This window comes from Buteo buteo, chromosome 13 (assembly GCF_964188355.1).
Source record: "Buteo buteo chromosome 13, bButBut1.hap1.1, whole genome shotgun sequence".
Classification (NCBI taxonomy): Eukaryota; Metazoa; Chordata; class Aves; order Accipitriformes; family Accipitridae; genus Buteo; species Buteo buteo.
Window position 1 is genome coordinate 40,116,361 of NC_134183.1, and position 13,489 is coordinate 40,129,849.

The 13,489-nt window shown below is 43.0% G+C and overlaps 1 protein-coding gene across 1 annotated transcript in view; it reads right to left on the bottom strand.

Moving 5' to 3' along the window:
- Positions 1-5,154: 5,154 nt before the first annotated feature.
- The window catches only part of LOC142038399 (medium-chain specific acyl-CoA dehydrogenase, mitochondrial-like), a 50,094-nt gene continuing 41,759 nt past the window's right edge, over positions 5,155-13,489 (bottom strand). The window contains 1 exon segment of the mRNA XM_075043824.1: positions 5,155-5,240. Within this exon segment, the coding sequence (XP_074899925.1) occupies positions 5,169-5,240 (72 nt within the window). The 3' untranslated portion in view covers positions 5,155-5,168.

Below are 13,489 nucleotides of genomic sequence, written 5' to 3' on the forward strand. Positions count from 1 at the left end.
GTTAGTAAAAATTTGAGTTTTGAGCCTGCAGAAAAGGGAAAACTAGAACAAATGGGGGCTAAGGAACAGGATGGTAAGTACATATTGCCAGATGGGAGAGAAGTCTTACCGAAGGGCATAGCACTCGAAATATTTTCGAAAATACACAGTAAAACACACTGGGGAACCCAGGCGTTAGTTGATCATTTCAATCAACAGTTTGCCTGTATAGGCGTATATAATATAGCAAAAGCAGTCACGGCAGCCTGTGAGACCTGTCAAAAGGTTAATCGAAGCAGCATGAGACAAAAACCTTTTGGAGGGCGTTCCCCAGCATATAGACCCTTTTCACACATACAAGTGGATTTTACTGAACTACCCAAAGTAGGGCGCTACAAATATTTATTAGTAATGGTGGATCATTTAACGCATTATGTTGAGGCTTTTTCTACCTCTAGGGCAACTGCTAACCAAGTTACTAAAGTGTTACTTGAACACATTATACCTCGATATGGAGTACCTGAGGTAATCGACTTGGACAGAGGAACACATTTTGTGTCAAAAATTGTTAGAGATTTAACAGAAAGTTTGGGTATTAAGTGGGAATACCATACACCATGGCATCCACAAAGTTCGGGAAAAGTTGAAAGGATGAATGGAGAAATCAAAACTATTTTGACTAAATTAATGATAGAAACTAAATTATCATGGATTAAGTGCCTACCCATGGCACTATTAATTCTTAGAACCAGACCCCGAGTAGACGCGGGAATATCAGCATTTGAAATGGTGTATGGAATGCCCTATAGAATTGAAAGTCCACAAACAAATGTTTTAATTCGAGACCGTGTGATTAATGAATATGTTTCACAATTAGCAGAACATCGTAACAAGCTTTGGGAACATGGACTGATTGTGCAACGACCCCCGTTGGACTTAAAGATTCATAATCTTAAACCTGGGGATTGGATATTGGTTAAAGCGTGGAAAGAAGAAACCCTAAAACCCAATTGGGAGGGACCTTACCTTGTTCTACTCACCACAGAGACAGCTATCCGCACTGCAGAGCGCGGATGGACACATGCCAGTCGTGTTAAAGGACCAGTAACTCCTCCACAGTGGAAGATTGTCAGTTCACCCGGAGACACCAAGCTTGTATTAAGACGATAAGTAATGATACAAACTGTTTTTCAGTATTTTTTAAATCTACCTTTTGGTATACAGTGTGTAATAGGAATATTGTTTGCATTGGTTGGTTCTTTGATTGTATATTATCTGTGGAAAATAGTTAAGTGTGGAAAAGGGGTGTGTTAAATTTATGTCTGCTCAGTATATGACCCAGCCTGAAGTCTTTCGGGCTTGTCCGTTGAAAGTTAATCTACCAAAATTTTGTTACTTGAAAGTCACCTCAACTTCTGCCACCTATACCTCTGACGTGAAGGTAAAGTGTGAGAAGCCTAACTGTGAGTGCTATCCATTTATATGTTTTAAGTGCAAAAAGTGTCAGGAAAAATGGTGGACACACTGTGAGAGGGGAACTCCTCCTCGAGGAGTTTGTAGCTCTTGCTATAAAAGCGAGAGGCACCTGACTGATTGGGCCCTAAAACGATTTGGAAACAAATTTCCGGATTGGACTCCTGAACAGTGGTTTTATTTTGCATTTGGAATAAACCCTAAGTATTATTGCTATCACCCTCAGGAACGAGTACCATTCGTAATTGATATTGTCACAGTCCAATGTAGACGGGAAGTAAAAGCCATAAGGTGCAACGGACATATGGTAAAGGCCAAGGCCTGGCCTGCTTATGTTCACCGATTAACCAAGTGCAACAGGCATATTCCCACCAGGGACTCCTGCTGCCGAGAAGATGGCAACCCCCGTGGCTGGCTGCAACCCAGTCGACGGGCGAGGCAGAGGAGAACCTACCAGAGGAAAGAGCCTACAACTTGGAATGCGCAAACGACCTTGGCTGAACTCCCCCAGGACTGGTAAGAGCATAAAGTTTAATAAGAAACAAAACCATCTCACAGTACCCTTTTTCTTGTGCACCTTTAGCATGTTAGTCCTACCCACAATGGCAGGAAACCCACATGAACCTATGGTCTGGAAATTGTATAACTTTCAAGAATCAAAATTAATTCAAACTCAGACCGGTCCAGGGAAATGGAACTTTTCTGTGTCTATAACTTCTCTGATACCTATTGAGCAATTCAAGGAGAATTATGGCCGGGGGGGGCCGCGGAGGCCGCCTTGGTGTGAGGTTTAAGGCCGAGGAAATACCATTTTACATATGCCCAGCAAGTAACCCTGGCAAAAGTTATTGCAATCATCCAGGCGAATATTTTTGTGCATATTGGGGTTGTGAAACTATTGCTTCAGACTGGAAAACAGAAGGAGACAAATACATAGACGTAACTCGGGGACCCCCAGGCTGTAAACCCCCACAGTGTCCTAGAGTTGAAATTACTATAAGAGAACCCCAAGATGACACATGGTTACTTGGACGAATTTGGGGAATCAGATTTTGGGAAACAGGGGCCGATAGAAGAAGCTATTTTAAAGTTGTTAAAGAAAAGCTTCCTCATGACCTTTTGCCAATAGGACCAAATCTGGTCCTAAATCCACCCACTTTCTCTAAAGAAAAAGAAAAAGTTGGCCCCACAATTATCACCACCAATTCTTTAAACTCCCTATCAAAAACAACTAAAGACACTGTGACTGAATTCTCCTTATCCAGGGGTCCAGAGTTGTCAGAACCCAAAGACCCCTTATGGAATCTAATGAAAGCCTCCTATCGCGCTCTTAATGAAAGCAAACCAAATTTAACTAAGGAATGCTGGTTATGTTACAATGTTAGACCACCATATTTCGAGGCAATTGGAAAACTAGGTAGGATTCAATTGTCCAATAGTCAAAACCCACGAGAATGCCCATGGGATGACCAGAGGAACCATACTCAAGGAATTACTATTCAATCCGTGACAGGTCAAGGAAAATGTATAGGTACAGTTCCCAAAAAATATCAGCCTTTTTGCAATACAACAGTCACTCACACCAACATAAAAACACACAGCAATGACAAATGGGCTATCCCGACATCAGGAGCTAAATGGGTTTGTTCAGACATCGGAGTAACACCTTGCTTATCCCTAAACGTGTTTAATCAATCTCAGTTTTGTATACAGGTAGTTATTGTTCCTCATCTGATCTATCACACCTCTGAGGAGATAGTACACCATTTTGAAGGAGACCTGAACAGACATAAGCGAGAACCACTTACAGTGGTAACCCTAGCTACGTTGTTGATAACGGGCGGAGTTGGAGTAGGTACAGGTATAGCCTCTCTAGTAAAAGGTCAAGAATTACAAAATTTGCAGATGGCTGTAGATGAGGATTTAGCGAAAATAGAACAATCTATCCAAAATTTAGCCACTTCAATAAAGTCCTTATCAGAAGTAGTGCTGCAAAATAGAAGGGGATTGGATCTACTATTTTTAAAAGAAGGAGGATTATGTGTAGCTCTCAAAGAGGAATGTTGTTCTTTCGCTGATCATACAGGAGTAGTCCAAGACGCTATGTCTGAACTCCGGAAAAGGTTAGATCAAGGTAAGAAGGATCGTGAGACGGGCAGGTCGTGGTATGAAAATTGGTTTAATGTTTCACCTTGGTTAACCACTTTGTTGTCTGCTTTAGCAGGACCGCTTATTATGTTGATCTTGGGACTTATATTTGGGCCTTGTATATTACGCTATATTTTACACTTTATTAGAGAACGGTTTGACATAGCTAAATTGCTTATTTTAACTACAGAATCTAAAACAAAATATAAGAGTGTACCTACTGATGAGGATGAAGATTATTGTGAATGCGATATGCGACGTGACTATTGTAGTTGTGAGAAACTACATTGCGAATGTTATGATAAATGCAGGGATTGTGGAAAAAGGTTTGCTTGCAGCACCGAGAATGAAAGCAGCATTTAATAAACAATAATAGAATAAAAAGAAAAAGGGGGGATTGTGAGAAACTATGGAGTATGGTATTGTTTATTAAGATTTATGTTAAGCCCAATGTAAAGGTCGCACCGTAAAGGATATGAAACCGCTTACGCAAACTAAAACAACCACCGGATACCGCTTGTGCAAGATAAGATAACCGCCAGATGTTCCAGGAACCTACAGAAACATGACAAATGACCCATAAGGACATATGGATAAAGGGTCAACTATGGGACAAGGGAGGAAGACTTCTTATCCCCTCAACGACCCCAGGAGGCAGAAAACGAACTCCTATCAATAACTGAAGCATGCGCAGAGTATCTCCACTACTTCACGAGCACGGAAGTAAAGATGTATAAGAAGGGACTGTTTGAACTGCTTTTCACGGCAGTTGGCGGAGCGCAGACTCCCCTGCCGTCCAGCGCTGTTTTTGCTCATATTCTACTTGCTATAATCAATAAATTACAATTGGGTTGTAATCTGTTGTGGTCGAAATTTATAACATGGGGAAAGACAACAATCGCTTTGGAATTCAGGAACGTTTAGAAAACGCCAACTTTGTTAGTGTTGTGGTTTCAGCCCAGCCGGTAACAAAGGACCATGCAGCCGCTTGCTCACTCCTCCTGCCCCCCTCCGGTGGAATAGGGAGGAGACGGAGGAGAGAAAAGAAAAAAAAAACACCTGGAACCTCGAGGGTTGAGATAAAGACAGTTTACTGGGACAGCACAAAAAAAAAGGTTACAACAACAACAACGGTACTAATGAAAGAGTATACAAAACGAGTGATGCACAGTGCAACTGCTCACCACCCGGAACCCGATGCTCCGCCACTTCCCCCACCAAAAGTCGAGAGAGCTCCCCCCTGGCCCGCTCCCCATTTATATACTGAGCATGATGTCACATGGTATGGAATAGCTCCTTGGCTAGTTCAGGTCAGCTGCCCCGGCTATGCCCCCCACCTCCCAGGTTCCTGTAAAAATTAACTCTATCCCAGCTGAACCCAGGACAGTTAGTCAGAAGGAATGGATGGGGAGTACAGAACGAGTGCTTAATCGTGTACAAAATAAAAAGATTTTGAAGGAAAGAGTTTTTTTCCATGCCCTTCTAATTGTATTGAGAAATGCACTAAAACCCTCTTCCACAAGAACACAGAACGCTGCAGCAGTGCCAGATGTGCTTGATGCATTTCTTTAAGCCTTATATTTGCCAACATGTTCATGAGCTATGATCATCCTTTGAATCTGAGCAGTTCCCTCATAAATCTGAAAAAAACCCAACTGCAATAATGTCAGCTGATGATTTTTTAAACTATTTTAAGAGATCTCTTTATGCTTGTAAACCTTCATAGCACTAATCCAGTGTGGATTAGGATGTGCAGAAAGACAGAGAAAACTGAAAAAATTTGAGTGTGACTTAGTGAACTACAGTGGGCTAAATGCGATAAACCACATACAAGATACTGAGAGACAGTCTTGTTCTCTCAGATGCTCTCATCAAAATTCGGTAAGGTTCTCATGAAATTAACAGACATAGTGGGTGCAGAAGGATGGGGAAGATGTCTTACCTGGGGAAGAAAATACATAATTTAGGTTTTACAAAGTAGGTTTTGAAACAATGGGTGCAGGGGACGAGGTGACTTGTGCTGAAAGTGTTGTATTTTCTTTAACTAGCCTTTCAAGGCCATAGCAAATGTTCACTTTCATCCATTTATTCCCACTGCTTCTTCTTAAATACTTCTTACTCTCTTCAACACAGTATTTCTTTTTTTCTTTCTTCCTTCCTTTTTTTTTTCTTTTTAAACCACGTATTCTTGCATAGAAACATTCTGCATCGTCCCTCTGTTCTGCTTGGCTTGCTTGCAGCAAAGTTGGAGTTACGCAACAAAAGACGTATATGGGTCTAACGCAGAAAGAAGGCCATATGCTCCACAGGTACTGTGCAACGTGATTCAAGGGCAACGTAGTTTAGGGGTTTAAGTGTTTCAGCTCCCAGTTCTGCCAAAACTTGCTTTGGCAAATTGATCCAGTGCATGCAAATTCACTTCCTCTGTCATCATAAAATGGGGGTAATCTTCCCAAGAACCTTACAAAGCTTTTAAAAAATAAAGACGCTATAACCTGTGGTCACTCTGGTGTTTTGGTTCAGAGGAAATGGTTCATTCTCAGAGTGAATTCTCTGAGTGCTGCTGCTTACCCCATGTCTAAATTACTTGCTGATGAAGAGAGCCATGAAACTCAAGTGTAAAGACATCAAAACCCAGAGCCTTCTTAAGTAACCACAAGAAAGGTTTTGGTTTACAAGTCAATGGGAGTAGTGTCAAGCATCATTGACAATTAAAGAAGGGAAGTTCTCCGAATCTGAGAAACTAAATTAGATTTTCTATCATAGTAGCCTAGATTTGTAGCCAGGCAGAAACCCAGAGCAAAGCATGAACGTGTAAGAATGTTACCAGTAAACACAGGAGCAGAATTGTGTCATACTGAGAAATATCAAAGATACAGAAGAAAAGAACAGGTGGAAAACAAAGTTTCTGTACGTGAAACAAATGGCCAAAAGCATATACCATCTGGAATTGGGCAGTAATATAGGGAAGCGTAACCAAGAGACATTGGATGAAATAATTGTAAAAACAAAAGCCTTTCCTGTGTTCTTTTGGGGATGAAGGGGAGCAGAAAAAAACGCCCAAAATCTAATAATAAATGTGATTAATTTGAACAATTAAAAAAAAAAAAGTCTACTTAGCCATGCATTCATGATGGATCAGTGCAATAGAAAATCTAAATAACTGGGATCCTGTAAAATCAGTGTCAACTTTCAAAGAAACTTCTAAGCCTCCCACCCTTTTTCTCTAGAAAAGCGTGGCACCTGACAGGAAAAAAGCCCAACCATAACAAAGCTCAATTACTCATTCATTTCCTCACTTGCAGGAGTGCAATTAGGACTAAGAACCTTTAGATTCCAAAGCAGTAATTTTCTATCCTTAGATTGTCGCAGTAGAGACGGACACGACAAGTAATAGATCATGCAAAATGGCTATTTTATTGTTCTAACACACCTTTTTATACCCTTCTTTTGAGTATGTGTTAGTATATGATTGGCTTGGTTAGTAACTAACAATTCATGATTGGTGAGTTCGTTAGGACGGTTCTTCTTATCACTATCTTGTTTTTGTACTGGTCTTCTCGGATCTTTCCAGACTTTCAAGGATACACTACAAGCTGCTCAAGGTCGCACTGTTCTCAAACTGTCAGGAATTCCGTAGGCTCGTTGCATCCCCCGACAATTCCCCCTTTTTGTATTTGTGCTAAAGATATTGTCCCGGCTGCCCTCTGCAGGGCCCTTTGCAGAAGGCTGAAAAGACAGGGTAACATCAGGAGCATAGTTATCACAACCAAGATCACTACCCCCACAGTCTTGAGCAGAGATATCAACCATCCAGACAATCCCCAACCCTCGAACATCTTCGTCAGCCAATCTAATTCATCGCTTTCTGTCAGCTTCCTGACTCCCTTCTTTAATTGTTGAATACTACTGAAAATGGATTCTGAGTGATCAGATAAATTCATACAACACATCCCTTCAAACTCATCACAACCATGTCCTTGTGCTAAAAGCAAGAAATCAATTGCAGCTCTATTTTGTAGTGTAGCATGTCTGACACTATCGAAGTCTAGCAGTAAATCAGATAATACTACACCAGTCTGTATTCAGGGACCCCAGAATTTGTGATTCCTGGGGTGGCAATGAGGGTGAATGCCCGATTCGTGGAAACCAGGCATTCCCATCCATTGAGTCCATGACCTGCTGCACAGGGGTCTCCATCAATAAGTTCTTAAACTCTGTTGATGTCAGTGTAACCCCCTATTAAACCTGCAAAAAAAGGATTGCTTGGTGTTACTGTACTAAGGTATAAGCAATCTTGTCTGGTCACGTCAGCCAGGGTCATCCAGATGTTTTCTTTGGTTTGTGGCGGTATCCATGACTACGTTCATCTGAGGACTGTGAGGTAGATGAACCATCTGTACATTCTTGTGCTGTCTTGCTCCGCGAACTCAGCCCAGCAATCAGTAGGTGCCAGCTTTGCGTGGGCGTCCCCACGGAGGCAACGACGGCCTTGCTGTACACCAGCCCGATGCTCTTCAGAAAATCCCGGTATTTATACATTTGCAGAGGAACGGATTTCAACACACGTGGCCAGTGGGTGCCAAAATCCGCCTCAGTTGCAACCTATGACGCATGCGCTCGCTGGCCAGGCGCGCTGCACGAGTCATAGCCATCCTGTCTATTGGTTCATGGGCTTTGTGATGCGGTTGCAATGCACAGAGAATCTTGACCTGTTATATTGGCCAAGGTGACCTACACTTAGTTTTTTGGTTGAGGTGGTATTTATATTGCCGCACCCTCTGGGATGTTCCAGATGATGACGGTCGCACAAATCGAGTGGGAGTCCATTGTGGGCCTGCATCTGTGGAAACACAAGCATAACCTCGCCCCCAGGTTAATAGCTCACATGGTCCATTCCACTGACCAGTAACTAAATCTTTAACATGTACTTTGATACCCTTTTGTAAATTCTGTGTTGAAAAGAGAGGAGTGTTGAGAAAGAGGAGGTAGGGAAGAATTGTCCCCATAACGGAGAAAGTTAAGAACATAAACTGCTTTATATAAGCATGCCTATGGTGGTTCCCCAACCATTCCCCCTTTTTGTTTTTTTTTTGGGGGGGGGGGGGTTTGTTTTTTTTTTTTTATTCTAGCATTACCTTCCGTATAAAAACCTGGTGAAGTGGTATGACTCCGGATATGCATGATTAAATAAGGTTCTGTTCGTAGTTGAATACTTTTCCAGAGTTCTAAAAGCACATCAAATAACAATTGATCGTCTGACATGGTCAAAGCCACTTCGTCTAGTCGAGAAACCAAATTAGCTACATACCCTGAGTCAGGTACAATATTTACAGGAGTAGAAAAAATAGAGAAAGCAACAGCCATTGCACGCAGCTCTACCACTTGTGGAGAACCATTTTGATGCACTACTTTGCCGTTCCAGTTGTTGTTTTCATACCATACTACTGCTGCTTTACCCGTTATTCCAGAACCATCTGTGAAGACAGTAGGGCCTTCCACAGGTTCCGGCTGGCTTAAGTTTTTCTGACCAAATGGTATTTCTCGAGCAAATTTCAGGAGCGGGTGCGACGGTAGATGATACGAAATCTGTCCTTGAAAACCCGCCATAGCCGCTTGCAGCTCTCAATTGTTTGCCAGACACCATTCAAAGTACCAATTTTGAACAGGTAAAACAATCGTAGCTGGATCACGTCCTATTAGTTCTACACAGCGTTTTCTGGCTTTTATGATTACATCAGCAATAAGTTCAAACAAGCCAGGAGCAGTATTTCATGGCCGGAATGACAAAAACATCCAGTCTAAAATATGGAATGGGTCATCCCACTCAGAATTCCACTGCACCAAAGCACCAAATGGCACAGTTTTGACAATTAGTACAAAGAATTGTACCAATCGAGACAGATCAATTCGAGAAACAAATTTCTAGTATATACATTGTTCCACCATGTGAATTACATTTAACGCTTCCTTATTCAATATTCTGGGTTCTGTTGGATCATTGGAATGTTTTAATAAGTCCAAGAGAGGTTGTAACTGCGAATTGGTCAGTCCAAGATAGGGCCTGGTCCAGTTCAAGGATCCCATTAATTTCTGTACATCATTGAGTGTCTTAACCGCAAGATTAAGTTTCACAGGTTGGGGCACAACCTGCATGTTTGTAATTGTCATTCCCAAATATTTCCAGGGTGCTATTTCTTGCACTTTTCCAGGGGCAATAACCAACTCATATTGTCGTAGCGAATTCGTGGCCAAATTTTTCATGTCATTCAACTGCTCCTTGTTGTCTGATGCTAACAGAATGTCATCCCTATAGTCATAACAATAACTAGTGGGGAATTTTTCCCTTACAGGTGACAGAGCTTGTGCAACAAACCATTGACAAATGGTTGGTGAATTTTTCATGCCCTGCGGCAGAACTCTCCATTGATATCTTATTGCCTGTTCTGCATGATTGATAGAAGGCACAGAAAATGCAAATATTTCTTTGTCTCGGGAAGCTAATGGAATTGTAAAAAAACAATCCTTAAGGGTCATGACAATGATTTCCCAATCTTGAGGGATCATGGCAGGTGAAGGCATGCCTGGTTGCAGAGCCCCCATCGTGGCCATGACAGCATTGACTTACCGCAGATCATGCAAAAATCGCCATTTACCTGATTTCTGTTTTATCACAAACACTGGAGTATTCCATGGACTGTGAGATGGTTCAATGTGTCTGGCAGCTAAGTTGTTCTGCTACCAATTCTTGCAGGGCCTTTAATTTTTCGATTAGTAGGGGCCACTGATCCACCCACACAGGGTTATTTGTTAACCAGGTTAAAACAAGCGTGGGTTGCCTAACACCCTGCAGCACAATGGCCCCCGTTAAAAATCCATGGTAATTCTCACCCCCTACTGTGACAAGCAATCCCTCCCCCATAAATTGAGGGGAGCTGCCATCACATATGGTTTAATAACTGCTTGTTGGCCCTCAGGATCGGTAATCAGAACTGGTGTGTCTGCCGTCTTTTCTCGCGCAGAGCCTCCCAGCCCCACTACTCCCAAACCAGCCTCCTCTGTGGGCCAGGTGGACGGCCACAGATAATCGGCAGTAATAGTCACATTGGCTCCGGTGTCCAGGAGCCCTGCAAGCCTTACTGTAGTCGGCGATCTTCCGTGATTCAACAGTGTGCACGTCATATGTGGTCGGGATGATGAGACAGTCTGAGACCAGCAGAACTGAGGGGGTCCCGTAGAGCTGAAGCCTCCATCGCATCTCAGTTGCTGTTCTGCTCTTGAAATAGAACTTGAAAAAGGAACAAGTTGAGCAATACGAGTACCTTTAGGGATTGTCACTGGTGGGTAGGGGGTCGAAACCATCGCACAAATGTGACCTGGTGAGGTTTTGTGTGGAGAAGTTACATTGATATGCCCTTCACTGCCACACCCACAGCACTTTCCAGAAAGTCTCATAGCATTGGCTATGGTGGTCACCGTGTGTTCCAGTGTCCCAACTTTAGAACATGCAGCTACCATGTCAGGGACAGAAGGATCTCCTGGTAAAGCCTGTATGATCTTTTGACAGGCCTCATCAGCATTATCTCTTGCCAACCGTTTGCATAGAATTTGCCTTAAGACCTCATCTTCTACCTGTTTTTCCAGGGCGGCAGATATTTTTTCTACAAATTGTAAAAAGGGTTCCGTGGGGCCTTGGCGGATAGTGGCATATTTTTGCTTCGGAGCTGCCACGTCCATGGGTCGCTTTATTGCCATAAGGCCTATATTGTGTGCTTGGTCGAGAGCCATCGGAGGCCATGTAGCCTGCAGCTGAGGGCTACTATACTGCCCTGCACCAAGCAAAGCATCCTCTCCAAGGCCTAATCTCGGGTCACCCCATAGCAGTCGTAAATTATGCTGTGCTGCTGTGCATGCCATCTGCCTCCAAGTAGATTGAAATACTTGCAATTGTACAGGCTGAAACAGCACTTGTGCTAGATGCATAATGTCATATGGACACAGCAGATCTGTGCTGATCACACGAATAAGTTGCATCACCTCAGGAGAATTGATTCAGTATTTTTGTACTCTATTCTGCAAATCCTGCACTACTCTCCAGCCGATTGGATTGTGCTCATCGTGCCGGTTTGTGCCTGGAGCAGCTCTGAAAACAGGAAATGTAACGGGAGCCTCTGCTGCTTTACCTAGAGGCTTGAGAAACGCCGGTGTTAGAGAGCACGGGCTGAGGCGTTCTACTAGATCCCAGTTGCCAGAGTCAGCAGCATATTTTCTAACTCCCTCCCAGAACTGATCAAGGGATCTCGGGACCACAGTTATTGTGGATGGAGGGAGAGTCCATAGCAGGGGTTCTTTCGGTATGGTTTTATCTGTGAGCTGCAGAGATCGCATAGCGTCAATTAGAGATTGTTCTGCCTCAGTTTCATTTCGGTTCTCACTTTCCGTTCGGCCCTCACATTCAGTGTGACTCTCACCGTCCTTTTGGCCCTCAATTTCAGTACGGCCCACACTGTCCGGCTCGGTGTTAATCGCCACATCATTCTCCTCGGGGGGGGCTGATGGAGTCACCCCTTCTGCCGCCACACCAGTAGGTAAGGAGGGCCCCTCATCGCCCGGTAAAGTAATTAATGGCGGAGGAGGAGGAGGAGGAGGTGAATAAGGGTATGATCTGATTTTGCCCATGAAGAGTGTTCTGCCCGCAACTGCTGAGATTGCAGCATTGGCTGCAGCTGTTACTTGAGCAGAAACTTTTGTATTGCTAACATTTTCAGATTTCTCAGCTGTCTTTTGCCGATCATTCGCATCACAGTCTGCTTTCCATTCTGTCAGAGTCTCAGTTAGTAAACGCCATCCGACCGCCAACTCGCACAGCTCTTTCTGTCTGTTAGAGATCTCATCAAACATTTTCAAGGCCACAGATTGCCATGCACCCACACTAAACGCAGTAACTGTTGTGGCTTGAAAGCCTTGCATCCTACACCATAGTAAAATCCTTTTCAAGCTTTGTTCTGGGGTTTTAACCCCTTTTCTTTTTAATAGAGCTTTCCAGGTAGACAAAATCATCTCTTTTTCTTTTGTTAATTACTGCCCCATTCTAACAGTATTGTCCCCGGTGGCTCACCTTATTAGGTGTCTAGGCTCAGGTCCGGACCAGGCAGATTCCACTGCTCTCAGCTTCACCGGGCTCCATCTCCGCAGCTTGTCTCGCTGCCTGTATACTCTTTCGCAGCTCTCGTCGCTGCCGGTATACTTCTTGCTAGTGCTGGATTTATAGCCTTTAAATGATCTGTTCGCTCAGACGCATTGGGGTCACCATTTGTCGCAGTAGAGACGGACACGACAAGTAATAGATCATGCAAAATGGCTACTCTATTGTTCTAACACACCTTTTTATACCCTTCTTTTGAGTATGTGTTAGTATATGATTGGCTTGGTTAGTAACTAACAATTCATGATTGGTGAGTTCGTTAGGACGGTTCTTCTTATCACTATCTTGTTTTTGTACTGGTCTTCTCGGATCTTTCCAGACTCTCAAGGATAAACTACAAACTGCTCAAGGTCGCACTGTTCTCGAACTGTCAGGAATTCCGTAGGCTCGTTGCATCCCCCGACATTAGATAGAGAAAAAATTCTTGGCTAGTGAGAATAGTTTTAATTTTAAAGTCAGCTGTAAGAGAAATTTCAACTACCTAGAATCTTCACAGCTGTTCTAACATTACAGATCATTGTCCCCATGCATTTCTTGATATCTATTTTGGTATGTTTTATCTAGTCATTATTAATGTCAGGAAGAGGTGAAAAGACAAAGATTACTGGTTTTGCTAAACATAATTAAACGATTCTTGCTGAATAAAGGAAGAACTGTAGCATAGTACATGCTAAGAGAAGAATT